Source organism: Cuculus canorus, chromosome 8 (genome assembly GCF_017976375.1).
Source record: "Cuculus canorus isolate bCucCan1 chromosome 8, bCucCan1.pri, whole genome shotgun sequence".
Classification (NCBI taxonomy): Eukaryota; Metazoa; Chordata; class Aves; order Cuculiformes; family Cuculidae; genus Cuculus; species Cuculus canorus.
In genome coordinates, this window is record NC_071408.1 from 27,993,166 (window position 1) to 28,016,130 (window position 22,965).

At 43.2% G+C, this 22,965-nt stretch overlaps 1 protein-coding gene across 7 annotated transcripts in view; it reads right to left on the reverse strand.

Annotated features, from left to right (window-relative positions):
• ST3GAL3 (ST3 beta-galactoside alpha-2,3-sialyltransferase 3) overlaps positions 1-22,965 on the reverse strand; it is a 210,938-nt gene that overhangs the window by 35,519 nt on the left and 152,454 nt on the right. For all 7 annotated transcript variants that reach the window (XM_054073724.1, XM_054073727.1, XM_054073722.1 and 4 more), the window contains 2 exons: positions 20,377-20,472; positions 15,753-15,939 (listed from right to left, as the gene is read on the reverse strand). In XM_054073724.1, coding sequence (XP_053929699.1) covers positions 15,753-15,939; positions 20,377-20,472 — 283 coding nt within the window. The remainder of the gene's footprint in view (positions 1-15,752; positions 15,940-20,376; positions 20,473-22,965) is intronic.

Below are 22,965 nucleotides of genomic sequence, written 5' to 3' on the forward strand. Positions count from 1 at the left end.
TTTCTGCTCAGGCGTAGCTGGATTAGTTGTAGAAGGTGTGTTTCCACTAGCAAATAACCATCTTATCAGCCAGCGCTGCATTTCTCAGCGGTCAAGTAGACACAGAGGCCTAGAAAATGCTCTTCTACAAGTGGTAATAGAAATGAACTTGCATCATTTGCACTGATTATCAAGGCATCAAGGAATTTTTAGCAACATGAACAGAGGTGCTGAGAGCCTGCAGTCTGGGTTGATGGTCAGCTTCTAGACACACTAGCCCACACTTCAAATGTACTTACCCAACTTTCTCAAAGCAATGGAGAACTTCTCCCCACCCTCTCTACATGGCTCCGATGGCCAGCACTCGTTCTGAACGTCCCTCTCTTTAGCTTCTAGAGTCTCTATTTTCTTCCACCCTTATCCACCCCACTAGAAAGCTCTTACTCTGCCTAAAGCAGGAACGTGGCACACTGTGCTCAAGCCTTTTCCCCATCCTCTCTTTGCCTCATCACCAAAAGAGTTGCAACTTTTGGAGTATTCGACAATATGCTACTTCAAATCTTTTATAATTTGTGGTTGTTTCGTTTGGCTTCTCCCCCTCCCTCCCCCCCACCCTTCAAACACCCTTCCACTGACCAAGTCTGAAATCAAATGGTTGTAATTTCCCAGCCACTCCTCTGCCAGTATTCCCCCTCTCCCAATAACCTCACAGCACCCAAGAGAACTGACAGGTTGCAAATGTCCTAAATTTAGCTTTTACTAACGTTTCTCAGTGTGAAACCCAAACACATTTTCTTCAGTGGCAGAGAGCAGCAAAGCCTGTTGGAGTTAAAGCACCTCTTAACACATGGTACTAGAGAGCTTTTTTTTTTTTTTAAGGCAAAAAATCAAATAATGCTTCTTCATCGGTAGAGCTCAGCTAATAATAACTCACAAATTGGCTACAGAGTGATAACCACAAGATGAGAGATTTAGAGATTAGACCTTAGGAAGAAATGCTTCCCTGTGAGGGTGCTGAGGCCCTGGCCCAGGTTGCCCAGAGAAGCTGTGATTGCCCCATCCCTGGAGGTGTTCAAGGCCAGGTTGGATGGAGCTTTGAGCAGCCTGATCCAGTGGGAGGTGTCCCTGCCCATAGCAGGGATGTTGGAACTGGATGATCTTTAAGGTGCCTTCCAACCCAAACCATTCTATGAGTCTATAAGATATATTGAATAAGCAGAAAAGCATATTCAAATAGACCCACTAACTTTCAAATTTCATTTGACCTCCATAATTGAGTGCTACAGCCAACCTGAATCCAGACAGACGTCAGCCTCCTGTGATGCTGGTCTGATACCAACTGCCATCTTCCCATGCGCAGGACTTGGCAGCACCAAGCCAAGACCACGTCTAAAGAGTCAGCATAAAAATAAATTCACTCTCCTTTGCTGCAAATGCAAAGGAATTCCTTTTAGAAATCTATTTGTATGGTTTTATCTGTGTAACTGAAAGCAAAATATGGTTCACAGTTGTAAGATAACAAAACGCCATTGAAAAAAAGATTGTCTTGTGAAGAAAATGGAACCTGGACCATATCATATGAGCCGCAGAAAAAACCTGAAGATTATTCTGATGAATACTCTGTTTCACAAGTCAAAGCAGAAATGATAGCTCACATACGGTGTTCAGAAGACGTGTTTGTACTACGCGCAAACAGGGTGATGAATAACTGTATTACAGACTCTCTTGTTCAAAATGTAAGCTGGATTCTGAGCCAACATTTGAAGAAATATTCCTGTTTTGAAATATCTTAGGAGAGACGGAAGTTTTTAGTAAGAGGAATGGAGTTAGATAATTTATGTTTCTATTGTGGTTTTTTGTCTGTGAATAATAATAATCCTTGAGTGAAAAAATATCTGCAGTAGTACTGTTTCAGAAAAGCCTCAAAGAAGAACAGGCCCTATAATACCACCATTATTTACAGGGTATTGTATTCCCAGAAGGGACCAGCCCTTTTATTTCACTATTATTTTTATGAGATAGTGTATGAAATGTCATACTCACATAACATCTATTAAAAGAACCATGGCTGAAAGGCCAAATCCATGTGTTCATAAGCGCTGAAGGAGGACAGCCCTGCCACTTCACAGCTTCAGTTCAGGATTTCTGTTGTGAACAGTGACATTCTGATTTTCCCACAAGATTTTTCTTGTATCGCTATTTATCTAAATGCTTTACAAACAGTACTTTCATATTTAGAGCATCTCTGCAATATTTATCATGTATTACACCATTTTACAGGGGAGAACACAGACAGAGATGAATGCCCACAGTTTGCATTGCCCTCTGATGTTCTGCTTCAGACACCTTAAGCTGAATTTCTAGAACATCTGTTAAGCTCCACTGACTTTGCTGTGCTGAAAAACCAGCTCCCCTGCATATCCACCCAACGAGACTTAAATGTGTCTGGGAAATTCTGATCTTACCCAGCATCACTTCAGTCAGTCAAAGCCTAAACCACCTCCTCAAGAGGAGCCCTCAGTGTCTGCAATCAGGAGACCTTTCTTTCCCTTCCCTCTCTCCTTTCCGCATGTTTTACAGCTTATGCAGCAATTCATGCCAAGGCTGAATGTCTTGCATTACAGAAATTAGTCTAAATCTCAGTCTTCCCCCTCTGGTAAGTAGACAGCTGTGCTCTGAAAGAATCACGGTGTAATTATCTAATTAGGGAGAACATCTGCACAGGAGAACTGAATTCATGTTTAAAATGCCATGTTATATTTTTTGCTTTTCCAAACCTCTGGCAGCTTGATCTTTATAACCATAAAGCTCTTTTAAAATTTTTAAAGGGTAAGGTTAATATATTAAAATAAACCCCAACTCAATGAAAACCCTACCAAATGGAGGAATTAAACCCAAAGAACAATCCTATAAACGGAACTACGAGCTGCAGCGAGCTGTTGTGTTCTAGATCAGCTGTTCCAGGACAAAAAAATGCACTCTTTTATAGGGCTCTGAAACTATTTACTATTAACAAACCTGCAAGTGTTGGAGGAGTTCCTGCTGGTTGTAACCCCTTCTCCTTTCTCTGCTATCACCAGCACCCATCACCCTTTAACCTCCAATACTCCTGCCATGCACCAAACCAGGCTTCTGCTCTTTCACACTGCCCACGTGGCTGTCAGGAGGAGAGGGCTCTTGAGAGTCCAGGAGAGATTCCCTACTCCCAGCCCATGCCCCAGTCTCTTTGGGGAGAAGCAATTTAAGGGAAAATCCTGTTTTATTCCTACATCTCAGCAGATGCTGCATCCCAACTAAACATACGTGGAAGACACTCGACCGGTGCGGGCAAGGCAAGGAAGGCTTCGTAGAACAAACTCTTCTCCCAGGTGACAAGTGGTAGGACGAGAGGAAATGGCCTCAAGTTGCACCAGGCGAGGTTTAGATTGGATAGTAGGAACAATCTCTTTACTGAGAGTGGTAAAGCATTGGAACAGGCTGCCCAGGGAGATTGTGGAGTCTCCATCCCTGGAAGTGTTCAAAAAACATGTAGATGTGGCACTTTGGGGACATGGTTTAGTGGTGTTGGGCTGACGGTTGAACGGGATGATCTTGGAGGTCTCTTCCAGCCTCAGTGATTCAATGATTCTACGACCGGGTCCAGTGCACACAGTGCTGCGCTGCCAGTGTCCAGCAGCTCCCATGGAACCTCAGACCGAGCCGTGGGATTTCACAGAACAGCAGAAGCCACAGCAGGCTGCCATGGTAACACAGTCCCACCGATGGCCAGCCACTGCCCTGAAGAATTGGAGTATTTCAGCAAAACAGGGTGGGAGACTATATTTTTTTTTAAACAGGAATAAAACTGTGTGTTTTCAGTAGCCTCATCCTGAGAGACAGCTAAGTTATTTTAGCTGAACTTCCAAGCCGTGCCAAACAGATGGCATGGAAAACATCAGCTCAAAGATGACAGTGTAATAAAATTATAGAACATTTTCCCCACTGCTTATAATAGAAAACATAAGGTGATTCCAACTCCAAGCACAGTTACCTGCTCTGCTTACAACACCATGTCTGCACAAAAGGGTTAAAAAGAAAACTAAAGAGAATTAAGAAGGCTCTATTTGCAAGCTTTGGTGACAAAGCATGAGGGCATCCCAGGGCATCCGAGGACATCCATCAGCAAAGTCTTTTTTAGGGAGCTGAACTAGTTCATGAGCTCGAATACAAACAACAACTCATTAAACAACACATATTTAGACTAAACTCCTGGCACGTTACAACAAAAAAAAAGCTAAAGGATCACTACAGGAAGAATTATAGCCTAGAAACCCTCATTGCTTTCCGAAGTTATCTTTAAGTGAGTCTCTAGGGAATTTTTTACATTGTTTTTACAGCAAAAGTACACAGAAAATCTGTCTTCTCCTATTTTGGCATCTTTGCTGAAACAAGAAGCCAAATAATTTGTATGTTCACTGAGTGTTCGTATAGAATATATACAAATTATGCAGTATCCTTTACGAGGAGAAAGCAGAAAGGTCAAAATAACAAGAGGCTCGGAAGATGCCAGGGAGCTCCTGCCCTACTTTATTTTCTAGACTTGCATTAATAAAAGGTGGTTTACAAAAGAAGAGCTCTTAAGTAACATTATTTAAAATTCTTAAAATATAAGAACTTAAAAAAAAAAAATTGTAATCCAAACAGAATGTTTACATTTAAGAGTTTTTTCCAAAGAGTCAAATTGCTGATGGCCTGGGCTAGACTCGGTATTTTCTGTACTTGGCAGTTGTGGGCAAAGTTCATTGCATGGAAAATGGCCAGTGCACAACTGATGGACAAGCTGTGACAAACTTTCAAGCAGACCTATCAAAAGCCTTGTGCACTCAACAGCTTGGCTTTTTTCCTCTCAATTTTACGTCTCTGACTAAAAACATAAATAGAATCATAGGATCATTAAGGTTGGAAAAGACCTCTAAGATCATCCAATTCAACTGTCAGCCCAACACCATTGTGAATACTAAACCATGTCCCAAAACGCTGCACCTATATGTTTTTTTAACACCTCCAGGGATAGAGACTCCACCACTTCCCTGGGCAGCCTGTCCCAATGCTTCACCACTTAGTGAAGAATTTTTCCTAATATCCAATCCAAACCTTGCCTGGTGCAACTTGAGGCCATTTCTTCTCATCTTATCACTTGTTACTTGGGAGGAGAGACCAGCACTCACCTCGCTACAACCTCCTTTCAGGTAGTTGTAGAGAGCATTAAGGTTGCCCCTCAATCTCCTCTTCTCCGGGCTAAACAATCCCATTTCTGATACTTTTTTACAAATCTGGCCTTAACTAAGAAGAGAAGAAACATACTTAAAAACATCCCATAAATCCACAACTGTAAGAATACAAATACTACAAAAGAAAGTGAGGTCTTCCCAGAATCCCTCTTGCTTACTGTCTTCACATGGCTTAGATAATCATCACTTCTGCTGTCAGGACAAACGTTCACATCAAATAACTATGAGTGCTGAGGTAGGAGAGAAGCTGAATCGGGAGTGGGAGGAGGTAAGGGGTTTGCACCCAAGACAGCATCCTCCTCTCTTGTAGAAAGAAGCTTCTTGGGAAGAACCAGAAGCACCACACACAGCTGAAGCACAGAGGAAGAGATCAATTTAGGAAGATAAAAGCACACGGGGAGTTTAGTTACCTCTGTTTATTACAGCAAACGGGAGATATAGGTCAACCCCCCCAGTTCTGGAGCCCTGAGTGCTTCGAGGCACAGAAAACGTTAGGAATTGCTCAGACAGCACTAACTATGCAAGTAATCCACAGAGCCCGCCAAGGAACACATGTGTTTCAGGCATAAATTGTCCAATCTATTCCTTTCTGAATTAACATCTGTCATCATGACACCATCCAAAATGACTGAAGGCTGGATCACATTAACAACCACACATCTTAGATAAATATTTACTGTTCAGACTCTTTTTTTTTTTTTTTTTTTTCAGGGTTAAAAGAAAAAAATGCATATAGCAAAATTCCTGGAGCTGTGAAAGGGGATAGGATGGATAGGAAGCATGTGATTTTATTTACAAAATCAAATCAGTGTTTTTTCCCCTCCTCTGCGAGCCTCCACATCGCACACGGGTGAACTCACAGTGTCCTGTGGTGTTGCAATGCTTTCTGAAAGGCTCTTCTGAGGAATTCTGTTATGCTGGAGGTTGCCCACCTCAAAGCCTCCATGAAGCCTTCTCCCTTGGGATGCAGAAACAGGTCAACCAACGGGTGGAAGTGCAGACAGGGGTTCCCAGAGTCATGGAACAGGATGGTGAGGAGGCAACGCAAGAATGCAGCCCCATCCTGGGTACTCCCAGGCAACAGAATTTTCCCAGATACTGGATTAAGCCTGTATTTCAAAAAAAGGTGTCAGCAGTCACTGCTCACCTCTGCCACTATGTCATTTGAGTAGTATAAGCACAGATTTCTAGGCAATTACATCTGTGCAGGCGGACTTTATCCGGCTTCAGCTCCCAGCCACCGCATTCCACTAGTTATCAGCACTGCTCAAAAGGCCAAGAGAGATCCTGCTGACATCGTCCTGGCCATCCTGCACAGCAGGGAGCAGTGCTCCCTCCATCACCAACTTCTTCCAGTCCTTTACTCTCACGCTGCTTGAGTGGAACTTTACTAAGATACCTAGTCTTAATTTTAAGACTTCAAGAGTAAATTCATCAAGCCTGTAGGGCAGATGTAGCAAAAATAATTATACTGATAGAACTGTGCTACCTTTTTTGGCATTTGCCTAGCTGCAAAGATATTTCTTCCTACTAAACTAAAGTCTTCTGAGAAAAAATGTTCCCTCTGGGTAGATAGAGAGAGACTACAAGTAAATCTCCTCAAAATCTCATGCATAAGCTAAATAAATTGAACTCAAATCTCTTAGACTAAGGAAGGCTTTGCAGACTTCAAATGATTTTTGTAGTTCTTTACTGAAGTGTTAAAGCAGAACGTCTTTATTCCACTAACACTTTCGTGAATAGCCGATACCCTCTGGGCAATGTTTCAGTTTCACTGTTGACGATGTTCTCTGACTTTTTCCATGTGTGGGATTCACAAAGCATTGCTCCAATACGGAGGAACATCTGCTGCACACACAAGCAGTGAAATATCCTCAGCAGATATGGGCTGCACTGGTGGTAGAGCCATATATGTCTGGATGGAAGAGACATCCACGTGTCAGGTGGAGATGATGCTGTGCGAGCTCAGCACTTACCTGTTCATTTGGTCTGCCAGGTGCCCGATCACATATGTATGGGCCAGTGAACACGCACGCCTTGGCAAGCATGCAACCGCTAGGCAGTAGTCAGGGATCAAAGCGAGGAGAGAGCATATTGGGCATTTATGAGGTGGGGGAAATCTGAGAGTAACTGTGGTGCAAGAGGGAACCACGAGGGAGCAGAACACAAATCCGCAGGTGATGAGGTAATTTCGTTAACTCTGGAATTGTGTATTTCACTACAATTAGCATCAGATCTGGAATGAATTTCTTTACGTTGCCTCGGATATTCCAAGGCTATCTTTGATCAATGCAGCTAACCAGCACAACCTGAGTTTACATGCACTACAACCTTGAAATGCACCTACCAGGATTTGCATAATATTGATGCCTGAATACTGCCAGAGCCTGCCAAAGAAAGCAAGTGCAACATCAGCACCCTCACAATGCTTTCCAAGACAGCTGCACTAGCTCTTCAGTTGGCCCTCGTTCATGATGGCTTTTCAAAAGAAGAGACGTGGAAAAACTCTAACTCTTTAAATTATCCATCTTTTTTTGACTTCAGTTGAGTCATGGATGAAGAAGAAACGAGTGATCAAATATCTAGGAAAGGACAGCATCAGCTGGATGGCAGCAGACATCCAAACAGATTAGAAGACAATAATTTTAGGAAGAAACTGTCTGAGGATGAAGCAGGACAGTAAGGCAATCCCAGAAGGAATTCCTACTTGGGCAATGGTTCAGTCTCTTCACAGGGTGATTTCTACTTGGTTTTCTTCAGTTAAGAATGGTGTGAACAAAAAGAACCAAAGAAGAATAAAAGTCTTGACTAGAGCTCTCCATTTTTTGTGTCAGCCAGGATTACTAAGCCAGAAATGAAGATGCTACTGCCTTGGCAGATGTGGGATCTGTAGTTCTTTAAGGACTACCGAAGCCTAACGTAAGTAAATGTTTCTGATTTTTTAATAGGAATTATAGTGCAAGGAAGACTGGAAACTGGAGCAAGCTAAGAAGGAACAAAACTATGCATGGTGTGGGAATGACTGGAAGGGCAGGCACATCACCTTAATTTTGCTATGAATTTTAAGTACAAACTGTCTAAAATTGCAGTAATCGATAATGTTATTCCTACAAATATAGATATTTTTCAAAATTTTGATACTTTGATTATTTTCACTCAGAAAGGGATATTTATTTTCTTCATCTACCTCAGAAGCTGAGGTGAACATGACTGCTGACTTGTGGGTATGATGGCTACCCAATCCAGGTGGACACGTTTATCATCCAGCATGCGTCTACCTGATACTATTAAATGTTACCCAGGCACAGAGCAGCAGCATCGGAGCAGCTCTGTCACCAGCAGATGCTCGACAGTGTTCTTACAGCCACACTCAGTATGTCTGGGTGGGAACAGCTCTCAGCTATGTAGTGACCTGCCTAATCTTATTATGCTGTTGCATGCAGGTATGTACGAAGGGCAAGCTCCAGCCTGCACTTCCCATACCAACAACCTTCATTTGGGAATCTGGCCAGGAAGACTCCCCCAAGGCCCACATTGCAAACTGGGTCATTTGTCTACTGAGGTTCCTTTAAGGTCCTCACCACAGCACTACTTGAAAGCTTGTTAAAAGCTACGCAATAGGGAAAGAACTAAGGTCCTCTCCCTCTTCTCATCAGCAGGGACAAGATTTTAATACACCTATAGATTATCCAGCCTCTCTTCTAACCATGACTGAAAAAAACCTAGATCATCTTCTCTCACAGAGCACCAGTGTTCATACTTTTTATGTCTTCTGGATATGGTTCTGGTCTTCCAGGATCGATATTTTCACATGCAAGTTTTCCTTGGTTCCCTTGGGCCATTCTCACCACTGCACTGCGCTGGAGCAGCAGGTCCTGACCACGAGAGCACAACCCCCCAGGCAGGATGGATTGGCTCTGCACAGCCAGAGGGAGATCAAACCCTAAAAAAAAGTCAACTTTGTCCCAAGAATCATGCCAGAGACAAACTTAACTCTCAGCTACTCTCTCTCAAAGGAATAAGGAACATTTTCCACAGAATACATCACACAGGCTCTCCCACCAGGTCTTCTCATTCAGAGACTTGGTAGGAACCAGAAAAGTCACTTTATTAGAGGGCATTTTCTCTGCTTCAGCATTCAGTAACAGTTCAGTTGCCTTGACTGAGGCACTGAACCAGGCTGATGATACAAAACGGTATCTTCTGCTATCAATTGCTCCTAAAATCTGCTCCCTCCCCTCTGTGAGTGGGAATGACCCTTTGAACTGTGTGCTAGGACTACAGGACAACCACCACTTGAAAAGGCTTTCTTGCTGCTTTCCCAGTGCAAGCCTTATCATGTCCTTACTGCCTTAGTCACCAGCCATGCCTTTCTATAATGTACTTCCGAAGGGATTAGTTACAAATGGCTATTTAGGTGAAAACTCAAATTTGGGAAAGAAATATGATGAGCTTTAAGCTGATTTCCCAATTTAAAAGTTTTTCATTTATGATGGAGCAGCAAACCCAGCTTCTGTCCCTTTCCACCCAACTCCAAGGAGAGCAGGAGGACACAAGTCATCACCCAGGAATATCCCCAAGTAGGTGGGCCAGAGCTCCGCCCCAGCACAGGATCAGGCATCACAAATCTGCGGCCAAGCTTTGCATTCAAAACGCATCAAGACAACAAACAGTGGATTTACTGCTCCACCAAAACCAGACGAAGATTCTTTCTCACAGTCCTTTATAAACTAAAAAGACCAACTGTATACAAAATATTTTAAAGCAACAAACCCCTTGGAGGAGGACAGGGAAGGATAATATTTGCAATCCAGAAGCAGACTCTAGAGTGAAACTGCCGGTGGCAGTGGCCACTCCATTTATCACCAAAGGCAAGTGACAGCACTGGAAAAAACAAATTCAGCCTCTGTAGCCCAGATCCAAATAAATTGCCTGCTCAAGTGCTGGGCTCAAGTTCCAAACAAGCTAGAAATACACACATGTGGATGAAGCGTTACTTTGGGTCGGACAGCAAGAACAGACTCACAGCATCACTATTTTTCTCAAGCCGAGAGGAGGAGCATGGTGGCTCCTCAGCTTTTTTCAGGGATGCAAAACAGCCCACAGATAAGGCTGTTTCAGTCTCCGAGGAATTTGCAGTGTACTGCGTGGCTATGAAGTTCACAATCTGCCCTAGTAAACACGCAGCATGACAAGGCCTTAAACTAATGGAAGAGGAGAAGTTCTAAACAAAAGCCTGGCACGCAGCGAGGGCTCTGGCAGACAGTGAGGGTTCTGGCACAGTAACACAGGCTGATCAGTGAAGGAAGGTATCATAACACACATTTTAGCAGGACTAGATGTAACCGGTTAACTTCAAGTAGAAATGTAGTTCCCAAATAAAAGGTTAAAAAACATCTCCGCTGTTGCCACATCAACAGGATCTCTAGGCGCAGTGGTCACGTGCTGTGACAAAGGAGGAGCGGTTGTGTCGTGTCCACTGCTGGAGTCTCAACCTCTGCTGGAGTAAGGTTGCTTTTCAGATGGCATCACTGCCATGTGCAAGTTGTCAGAGACATGTCCCTGCACGGGACACACAGTCAAACCCGGCCTTGCTCACAGGCAGGTGCTCACTCGCTCCTCTGACTTTCACTATCAAGGAGAGCTTCGAGGTGCCTCAGGCACTCACAGCAAAAGTGACTCCTCTTGGCAAAGGCCGCAGATTCCTGCTGGAAGCATTCGCAGGCTCATTACTACACGAGAAGGAAGCTTGTGAGCTGCCAATTTCTAGTGAAACCTTTGCCCTCACTTGGCTGCTTTACCACCGTGTGCCAGATGTTCAAGGAAGTGAGCCCCAGCAAGCACGAGAGCTCCTTCTGATTCACTAATGATGGGCAACAAACCACCTCGGAATCAGGCTGTGATGGCTGGTTTGCGCTTGTAAATCCCTCTGTTTCAGGAACCATCTACCCTCAATGCAACAGAGAAACTTTCAGCTTTTGACCATTTATTTAACAGACAAGAGCGGTATACGGCCAAACCTCCCCCCTTTATAATTCCTCTGGCGATTGGGGTATTGAGAAAGAGCTTCTGTCACTGAGAGACCCGGGGTGACACAGGATGTACAGTAGAGGGGAGCAGGCAGGGTGGATGACAATATGTATGGGTAATGTCTCTTGGCAAAAAGAACAGTCTAGGAGAGACTGTTAACTGTTCTGAATGACTGCCCATGAGTAATCTACCTCTGGGGAGCCCTAGCAGAAGCCGTTTCACCAGAGGAGGGGTGCCTGGGAGCATCAGCAGGCTCTTGCAGCAATGACTGCAAGTCAGCACTGCCCAAGCAGCCACCACAGACGCACGAACGATTCAAATCTGTCACCCTTCTGCAATAACCATGGGTTCCCACGACTGCAGCCGACTCGAATCCATTTCCTTTCCACTTGTACACTGATGTACCTCTGAACACGTCTCCTTCTTCAGCCCATATTTCTTTTTCCCCATTTACCTGCAAGAACGGCAATTAAATTCTCTTTTGATTTACTCTAAAGCTTGTCAGGTGACTGACATCAGCTTACCAGTTGCCCTGATTCACTCACCTTTCTCCTGCTTACAGGCAGGTCTACACTCTCCAGTGCTACAGCACTGCCCTAAGTTGCAATCAGACTCACAATTTTGAGTGCCAGCTCACCCAAAACTCTGTGACAGAGACCACCTTTGTTTTGCTGCTAATGCAGTATGAATAGTTAGCCACTAATGTCCTTCTTCTATGTTAATCTTCTCTCTCATTTGTTTTTTTGCTTCTAGATATTTCTGATTTAGTGTGAAATAAAACAGGTTTAAGTTTTATTTTTCTTTGGTCCATATTCCAGTGCTGCTCTTTCTCCAAACAGTGTCTCCCAGGGCACAGAAGCATCTCTGGAAGGCTGTTGCTCTGCTTCACTGTTCTGCTTCTGCATCACATTGATTCTTTCTTCTTATAACATCTCCTGAAAATCCTCCTCTCCATAAAGCACTTATCCCTTCTTCAGTACGCAAGTGCTGCCAAAAGACTAACATAACCCAGAGCAAATCCCTCTCAGCTGCAGGGAGAATAAGCTTATCTGACCACTGACCCCAGCAATAAATAGCGATTTGCCTTTCATTTACTCTTTTGCTGATAAACTGCCTCTGATTTCACTTACTCAAGAGAGGACTAAGCAAGGCTCCTAGTCACTGGCCCAGAATCTCAGGTGAAGCAGGTCCAAGCAACTCCAGGTCTGGTGTCTGAAGGAATTCAGAAAGTCTCATACCCCACCGGTGATGCTACCATGGACACAGGCAGTTGCCATCATCAGTCAGGGGCAAAGGAAACATCCGAGGGCAGAGTTTGGCCTATAGTTTTGAGGAATGTGTTCACTTCCACAGCTGTCATGCTCTTCAGCAGGATGCTTTCACTTTCCTTATCTCCATCCTGAGGTCAGACTCCCGATGGTAGCTGCTGGCTTGCAGCGGGGATGGAGTCTTGCAGAGTGACAAGACAGAGAATAAGCAAGAGCAGCATACAGAGCTTCTAGGTCAAGCAAGTGCCTCTAGATAAATCCAGGAAAAGAAGAAACTCTCTTTTTCTCTGAAAAATCAGCTGAGAGAGAAACAGAAACTCTCCATAGAGAGCACTGGGTAGGCATTTGTCGTTTTGAACTTACCATACACTGATAAAAATACTAATACTCACTACCAGAACAAACAGACGCCTACGCCTTATTCCCCAAGCACTGTTAGTTCTCCATGGAGTCACTTCTAGCTAAGAGACAGCACTTTTTGCACCAGTCTTCACTCAAAAAAGCAGCTGTGCTAGACACCTGTTTGCAGCTAAAGCCAGTGACAACAAGATTTCAGCCTCAAATAGAGAGAGATCAGACCAGAGAGGCCAAACCAGATGTTTTCCAGTCATTTGGACCACATCCTGAAGTATTCGATGAACTGGCTCAGAAGCCTCAAACCCAGCAATTATTCCCTTGGGGAACTTGTGTAGAAAGGGTAAGGTGTCAAAGGACTGAAAAATACAAAACAGTAGTGCCTGTCCTTAAGAAGGCAAAAAAGGGAAGAGAGTTGGTTTATGACTTCAGTTCTCAGAATAGCAAGATAAATTATTTGCAAGCACCTGAGGAAAATAACAAAGATGAGCAGCAACCCAGGTACATTTTTAAAGAGAAAACCAGTACTGAAAAGAAAAATTGTATTTCTTTATACAGGAGAAAAAGTATCATAGCAGAGAAGCAAGATATGAACTGGAATTCAGTAAGGCTTCTGACATGCCACTTTCACAAACATGCCAAAAAGTGTTATTAATGACTCTACTGTGATACAAGTTCAGAAGTAGCCAAAAACCTATCCAGGAGGAGCTCTCAGTGGGCTCAGTGTAGAAATGGAAGGATGTTATTACTTTGGGGTCTGCCTAGGAACCCACTTTGTTTATAGTGTTTTCACCATCAACTTGGATGACGGAGTAAAAAGTATGTTTATTGAATTGCAGAAGACATGAATCTGGAAAGAATGGCAGGTATGTAGGAAAGCTCTGCCAGAGAAACTTGGCAAACTGCAGAAGTGCTCTGGAAGAAAGAATTGTTGGGGACGAGCGCACGATGCTGCTCTTCGGCAGAAAAAGCCAACAGCACAAGCACAGGATGTGGAGCTGAGGAGGCAGCTGCTCCTCAGCTCTTCCAGAGGCTTGGAGTCTCAAGGAACTGGTCACTCACCTTCAGCTCCGTGCCATCGTGGAAAAGGCAGGCAAAGCAGTGGATGTATAAAGAATGAGAAGTGGGAGGCTAGTGAAGCAGCTGTTTGCTCCTCTCTATTTGCTGAACACTGTACATCTTTGGGTACTGCTCTTTCTCAAAAGGAAAAGACGAATCAACTGCAGGCATTCGACAGAGCAATAGGAATTAAGAGATCTGGAAAACATCACTTACAAGAACTGAAAAAATGGACTGTTTATTCCAAATAAATGAAGGATAAGAAGCCAACCACAAAAGCACTGAAGCAACGTGTAAGAAGCTCAAGTTCTCTCTGCTCTCTGCCAAGCTGGGCACAGAGCACTCAGTTAAGACCACTGCAACCACTCTCTCCAGTCTTCCAGCAGGTTTTAACAACCATTCACTGCATCTTTCCAGGAGCAGCAGATACCACATTAGCATCTAGTGATAACTGCATGACTGCAAGCATCAGGTGGAAATTCATTTCGTTTTGAAGCAAACCAATCCATTCTTTGAACTTTAAGCTACATGCTGGGAGTCCTTACAACTGCATTCAGACTGCAGAACACCGGCCAGTGCTTTCCTTTACCCAGAATGAAGAACAAAAGCGTGACATAAACCAAAGAAAATTACTTTCGGTTCAATTATACATACTACGAAAGCCCACTGGTGCTTGCTCAGAGGCTGACAGGTAACTTCATCTGCCTGGTACCAGGAAAATAATTACAAGTTGGTGCCAGTGTGAGACAAGAGCACGGTATGAGCCCTTAAGGCCATCTATGTAACAACTGTGTTAAATTATACTCCCAGACTGTTTCATTCTGCATATGGTGAACTGCCAACCCCCTCTCTTTGTCTCCCAACACATGATATAATGTCCCATTCTCTGAACATTAATCCATTTGTCTGGTTATTTGTTGAAAAATCACTAAAGAACATTTGAAAACTGAGATATAAGATTTGTAAAACAAGAACTAAACCCGAATAGAAGCCATTTCTTCTGGACTTCCTGACAAGAGAGAAAGATGAGCCATCTACTGAATGAGAAGCTAGTGATCGCAACCTGATTCCATTTAGGATGGGTGAATTACAGAGAACAACCCTGACTAGTAACAGGTCCAAGGTACTTCAGAAGGGCATTAATGCAACCAACTGGGACAGAACACTTACATGGGAAAGCAGTGGATTTGCTATTTCAATGTTTTTTAATTAGACTTGATATTGTTCTTCTGGATTATACTTTAGCCAATCATAAATCATGAACCTCAGTACAGCAATAACAGAGCAAAATATAGTGGCTTGTGCTATTCAACAGGTCATATTAAGTCTGTGGACTGCAGCCCTTTCAATAAGTTGTGCTTTTGCTGTGTTCTCCACTCCTGCACCATTATGTCCTTACCCTCAAGCTCCCATTTCCTTTCCTTGCCATTGCTCTTTTCTCTTCTCTACTCTTAAATCCCCAGAGCCCATAAAGTCCATGCAAAAGTTTGTCCTTCTATATACTCTTTAGAATAAATAAGAACAAGATTAATTGTTCATAGCACACACTAACATAATCTTGAATAGAAAGCCTCATTGGTGATGCAAGGTCAGGTTACAGAGAGATGCCTTTGCAAAGCATATTTAATTAAAATGTAAGTCCATGGAGGTGAAAAAGCTTCCACTTAAATGCAACAGAACACACAGAGGAACACTCTTCAGACCAACACATGGCAAATATGACTATGATATTGTGTCTACCCACTGTTTCTAATTAGGTGACCTTGGCAATGCCAGCTGACAGCATTCTTACCACTTTCTCCTTGTAAACAATGTATTTCAGCCACTTGAAATCCTGCCATTTGAATCCCGCCAGAACAAACAAAGAATCCTTCTCGTACTGCTCCATTTTCTGGATTGCACCTTCAGGATATGTGATCCGGAGTGTTGTCTTGCCACCCACATCTTTTTCAAAGCCCTTCACCGGAGCTGAGTTCAGCCTGCAGGGCAACCAGAGAAGATGCTGTCATGGATTCTTGCTTACACTCATGCATGTTGATGATACAGCAATCACTGCTGGACAAGAGCTCCTTGGACACAGCTGTTACAGCAACAAACGTTAACTCTTGCAGTTCTTCACCACAAACATTTATGAAGCTTTATACCAAGTGACAACAGTTTAATTATTTCACTGTATATAACACAAACCACTTCCGCACATCCGCTCTTGTGACTTAAACTGGGTTGGCAGCTTTGCAAAAGGAAACTGAAAAATACTGTCCTTGCAAATTTAGAGTTACAAACTAAGCATTAATATTTTAACATGCCATCTCTCCTGGGATATTTTTCTTGGATTCTGCAAGACTGCTGAAACAGAGGATGCAGCTCCCTGGCATTTTAAGTGAACTGAAACTGGTCTCATGCTCCAACCCTAGCCCAGAGCTGACACTGCTCATCCTACCTGCAGTGAGACTGTTTAGGGAACTAAGCCAGCTAATAATTTTCAAAAGAAACCTCTAAAAGAACAATCTCCATCTGGTTTAATCCCCCAAACTGGCCTGTCCAGAAGGCAAACTGCCCTGCAATGCATCAAGGAAGAGGTTGGGCTGTGTGGCTGGGGTAAAGCTCAGCAGCAATGTGGTCTCCCTGACTCGGAGGAGTTTCCGCTGTGGAGAGCATCCCACCTTGAAACACCCAAGCAGACACACAGCTTCACTCTTGGGCACATTGATTTCTAAGGCAACGCTATGTATTTAGCTGTGCTTTTCTAAAACATTCCTCAGGGATAAACTTTTTTCCCTTCAAAACATAAACTGCTCTGGTGTTAACAGCAGCAATGACTTTCATGACATTAAAGTTATTCAGAACTTCTACTCCAAACTAGAAACCCAAAGCTGAGGAAATTTCAAGTAACATGGAATACAAATCTTACTGACATCAAACAGCAGCCCCTGATGGAACAGCATTGACTTCTTGAATTATTGCAGCCTTCTTGACTTGGGGTAGTTCAATATACTGGAAAGTGCTTATGGACGACAATTTTGCTGTGTAGGAATGTTAATGAGGATCTGGATTTGTCTTTTTCAGCCCGGGTAAGCATTTTAGATGGGAAACCTTTTAGTAGAAGAAAATCCCTGTATATGATCTGAAATTCTGTTCATAATTAAGGAGAATAAATTCCTATGTATTTTTAGTAAAAATCCTTATGTTTTCATTAGGAATAAAATACTAAAGGGAAAACAACTTAAGAATTGGCACCACCACAGTTTATACAGGAGATGACACCTTTTATAGCGGTTTATAAACCTGTGTTTTGTACCCTGACTTGGAGGTGTCCAGATCTGACTGCCTGCATTAACAGTGCTGCCAGCCAGCCTGGTGTCTTGGTTCTTCCTCTGTTGCTGATGTCGTGTTCACACATTGTTCACTTTTGCTATGGGCATTATTTAAACTTTAAGGTGTTGTGTCTCTTTGGGGTACGTGACCCTACATGATGTAAAAGCATGTGGCTCTAAAGGTAATAGAGATAAAAACAATGAAATACTGCACAATGAAAGCTAGTTAAAAGTATTTTCATTTGCCTCCTTGAAGTTGAGGGTAAGTTTAGCGGCTGCAGGCATTTCCAATGTCAACATGCAGCAGGGTTATCCCTGCCCCCAGCTGCTGGGTTCGCTGTTTTGCTGCTTACCTTAAAGCTCTCAAAACTGAGGATTCTTACGTTTCATCTAGACAGGAAACAAAACAAACCATTTCCCCAAGCAAAATGAGCTCAGGCCTCCAGCAAAAAGCTGTTGACGGAGTCATAGTGATGGAGTCCTGCTAACATCTAATGAGCCAGCACTGTCAGCCCCGTGGGTCAGTGTCCCAGGGGCAGCGCAGGCAATGGAGCAGGACAAGTTCTGGCAGCCACAACCTGTGTTCACGAAGGTGCATGATACGCAGCTTGAACCCTGTCTCAGGCAGGACACGCTGGTGGCTATAAACACAGGGAAATCTTAGAAAACCTCAGTTTGGATGTTAGGCCTCCTCGTGCTGCCCGTGGAAAGGCAGTTCTCTCCACAAGTTTTGGAGTGTTTTTCTGTCTGTGACCACTGATGACATAGGGAGCTTAGAGACACTAACTCCTAACCTTGGCACCAGGAAGACCCTCTGAAATACCACTAAAGTATCATCATGAGGTGAATCCCTATCTCATTCTAACCGGGAATTTCTGATGTACACCTGTTTTTCCCCTGTCTGCAATCTATTCTAAGGAGGCATTTCAGAGCACCAATGACTGAGTGGTGCAAGAAGTTCCTGCCAGGTAAGCAGTGTGACAGCTGGGAATAACATCTGTACTGAAAGGTGGTAATATCCAGTTAAAGAAAACCAGTAACTAACTCAACTCCAAGCTGGTTTAGAACTGTCAAAGCCTATCTGACTCTCTCCAAAATTTCCTGCTGCCATTAGTGATCTTCACATGGTAAAGTGAGGCATCAAAAACCTCCACATAATGCTGGATGACTTCTTTGTCCACAAATGTACCACATTTTTCCCTTAAAATTCACCTCCTAGGTCCCAAATCTTATCCTTCAAAGCAGTTTTCCAACTCATGAAAAAGTGTGCTGTAACACAAGGAATCTCCCCAGCTTCCGCAGGAGTAAAGGAGGCAGTTGGACACATTTAAGACAAAGTCTGCTCTCATCTTCTCAGTCCCACATCCAAGCACCTGGCTTCATTTAACCTTTAGAGTTGACTTTTCTCTCCTTTATCCATCCTACAAACAGCACAGGTGCTTAGCTGCCCTCTTATCCTCTCAGTTCGCAAACTGACTTAGATTTACTGATGTGGAGAGGAAAGGTTGAACTTTTCATTTAGAAATTAAATAGTGGACTTTCTGATGTAAATCTTAGTGGGTGGCTTAGCCCAGATGGACTGAAACTGCTCTCTTGCTACTTTTTGAACAACCTGAGCCCAAGAAAAGGCTATAACTGAATTTTAATTCAGCTTAAATAACTGCAAGTCACCAGACTATGACAAGCAGTAATAGCTCTTAGATAGCAACTGATAGTGGGATGAACTAGGAGAAGGGCTGTAAAAGTTTCATCCTGTTCTGAACAGTCATCCCTGTGTCCAGAGCACTGTTGGGGAAGCAGGGAACCATTCACAGGAACAAAGGACTGAAAGGGATCTTTTTGGTCTTTTTGTCCAGAGCCGGAGGGTATTTATTACTCCATGTATATTCTATTGTTTCCTTATGTGCCCGTTACTAGCACATGGGAGAGAAAGGAGACCATGCGAAATGATACCTTCCCTATGCCTTAAATTCTTTTACTAATCCTTTTCTTTCTTCCACCTAAGCTAAGAATTTGCTATTTGCCACCATGTCTCATGGTTGACTAAAGTTCAGAGAGATTATATCAGTTAGATTCCCTTTCATATGAAATCAGTTATCTTTCCAGGGAAAAAAAAAATACCAGCCTAGCCTACGTTAAATTAGTTTTTACAAACTTACCCTGCGGTTTATCCCACTTTTCCTATTTCCCATCATAATATTTTGTTCGTCATGATTCAGAACCTGCTATAAAGCTCTGCATTTTTTTCAAGTCAGACTAATGGGTCTGTAGCTCCCTAGAGCACATCCCCCCCTCCTTCCTACACACACGCACTCTCTCTCTCTCCATTAGTACAGGTATTATGTTTGTTAATCTCCAGTCACCCAGAACACCTCCCTGACTTGACAGATTTATTACTAGGAGTTATGACTAGACCTGTGATTTCACATATCAGCACGTTTTTCAAGCATTCTGAGATGGCGATGATCCAGGTCTTCAGTGAAAGCAAGAAGTCCTAACTTTCACTGTGGTCGTTTCCACTAACAGGCCACTCTGCTCCTGCTCCCTTATTCAAGAGCATTATCTGCAGCAAAACAGAGACAAAATATTCCCAGCTTCTAGGGTGCACCTACAGGTCCTCTCACTCATGGAGGCTTACTGCTTCCTAAGAACCTATGCTGCACCATTCTTGGTTCTTCCCATCCTAGCTTTGAAGTGTGTGTCCCAGAGACTGCTACATGTCTACGACTGATAATACTTAACCGAACTTTCTAGGGGATGTATCTGGGAGCAGATCTAACACTGCATTTTACTGTTTCACCACCCAAGGACATCCCAAACGAAGCAGCTTTTAGAAAGGAGCTATGAAGGGAACATTCAAAGTGGGCCCATGGAAGAAAGCACGTTCCCTAACAGCTGTGGAAAACTGAATGCCTGAGAAATGCCTTCACCCTTTGATGTGATCACCATTTACAGCAAACGTTTCTATGCTCTTTGTTAATTAACACTTCCATACTAACAGATATTGTCACACTAGTGTAGGTTTAACCTTTGCCTCCACAGCGTGTGAACAGATAAAGAAATGGGTGATATGACGAGAAAACTGTCATGCCAAAGACTTACCTGACAACAACATCATAGTCATCAATTTTTAACCCCAATGACTTATTTGCAAGTACTCCACCGTTTCCCACAATAATACATCGCCGGCAGCTGAGACTGGGGAAGAAACAGAGGAAAGAGGTGATTTTTGCAACATAACTTCAAACACAACAAGCAGCACATATTTATTGCACCTACCTGAGAACTACAGGAAACCTTCTGGAAAATGAAGAATTAAGGGGAGTTCAGAGATATACTTGATCCTCAGCTCACCCCACCACGCCCGGGCATCACACGTGACAAACTGCTTTCAACACCTCACACCACATGTGGGCTAATGAGATGAGCTGTCGGGACAAGCAGGTCCTCTCCCCCCACACTCCTAGTATGATGGGCTTGAATCAAACCCATCTGTTTACTTAAACCATCTCATTATTCATTTAGCACTGAAATAACAATAAACCAAAGGCTTAGCGAGGATGTCTTTTCTCCAAGCAATTTTCTGAGTGCAAGCAGACTTTGCCAGGTTATCTGGGGTGCACTCACCTTGCCGAGTGCAAAATTGCTGCAGTTATTCTGAGACTTCAAGAGACAGAAAACACTAAATGGATAGAAAAAGGACACCGCCCCCATTCCTGTCCAGTGGGAAACATATACGGAGACACAATAGGTGAGGAAGGGGAAGGAAAATGACCTTAATTAACAAAGAAACAGGAAAGAGAAGGAAGAAAACAGTTTCTTGTGGAACTGCGAGTCACAAGAACTCTCTGCAGCAGATGTTAAAAAGTGATTTCGTTTTGAAGACAGAGAGAGGACTTCTTTCCAGCCATCTAATCCCAAATGCAGCTGGCTCTTCTGGCAACGTGCCTCCATCTCTGGTGGTTCACTGAAGGAATACGTGTCTGCAGAGCCTTTTTCGGAAAGGGTCCAAGGCAATCAGTGTTTGGAGCAGATCTTTGGACTAGGAGGCCTTCCTAATCCCAGGCGCAGTCAACTGATCTCTTCTAGGCTGTCCTCACTGTGATCAGTCTAAAGAGTCAGCGTGAGGAAAGCTTTACTTATGTGGGGTCTGTAGAGTGGGGCTGGAGCTCACTTAAAGACTGTTAAACCACGGAGGGTTCCCCTGCTGACAGAGTCATTAGCTGGAGAACTACGCAGAATTAACGACACCAAGAAATGCTCAGGAACAGTTTCTCCAGCCCAGATGAAGTTCCACTACAGATCCCAGCCTTTCCAAAAAAATCCCAAAACTCCTCAAGAAGATGGACATATCAGCACCATGCTCATGTCCCTAAGGGCTGAAGAACTATGATTGTTTGTGATAATTAAATGACAATAGAGAAAAAACTCTATAGACAATGGCATAGAAAAAAAATACAGTTCTTGCAGAAAGGAGAAAGCAGAAGCAAGATCTGGTTCAGGCAGTTCATTGTGTCAAGGAGGGAAGGGAAAAAGTCAGCCCCAAGCACATCCAACCAAGTGACAAAGGTGGCAACAGTTTTGTCTAAACCCTTAAGGAAAAGTTGTCGTAGGAGGGGAAAAAAGACCAGAGTTCAGTCCTGGCCAAGTGACATTCCAGATGAAAATACAATTTTTTGATGACTATTGTAAGAAAGTTTGACCTCCTCAACAACAGACTGCTGGGTGAGATACTGCAATTTCTCTGCCCAGTTGACTCTGAGAAGCAGTTCGTTGTTCAAGAGAATGATTTTGCATTCTGAGGAATACCATGCTGAAATCCAAAGGCTACAGACTATGGACACTCCCCTCTATCCCTTTTGCACTCACTGTTAGGATGCTGGCTCTAACCAATTTTGAATACAGATGTGTTTGTTTCAGCCTCAAACCACTTAATCACATTCTTCCCTTTTCTGCTAAATTAAAGCACCATCTACTGTCAGCAGTCCCTTCCACATCTGCATGTGATCCACTTACTGACAAACAACTGCACGTAAACATCTGCCTCTAGGTGTACAAGCAGTCCCAGGTCCGACTGGTGAGCAGGAGCCACTACATACGAGAGCAATTCAAAGTACATCCACTGCGTTGTCGTATCCAGGAATGGCACAACATTTGCTGTTCTACTCAACATTTCAAGAAAGGTTAAAAACCAAACAGCAGTAACAAAAATAACTCTTTACTTAACCCTTTAAATACTCTTTGGTGCTTCCTGATTTAAAAAGACATACAATTGTCACTTAACACCCTTACAGTTACTAATGAAAATATAGAAAGTATTTAATTGTTGCTGTAAAATGTGAAAATATAGTTTTATTTTTACCCAAATAATTTAAAGAAATACTTAACTGAGTGGTTCTGCGTTTACACATTGTAACTGGTAGGTTAGTCACCTTTGCCCAGCTTCACGTCTGAACCACTCTAATACCCTGGTGGTCTAACATATTTAAGTGCATCCTCCTTTTTCCCTTAAGTCTGCAGATAAGATTTTTCAACAGCATCTTTTTGATGCTAAGGTCTAATCCTTGATGTCCTAGCAGCTTGGTCTTAAATTTCCTTCAGAAGTATTCTGCCCACTGCCATCGCAGAGCTGAAAGTTTCTGTTGCACACTCAGAAGGCAGAACTCGGATGCAGACTGCTTTCTTCAGATG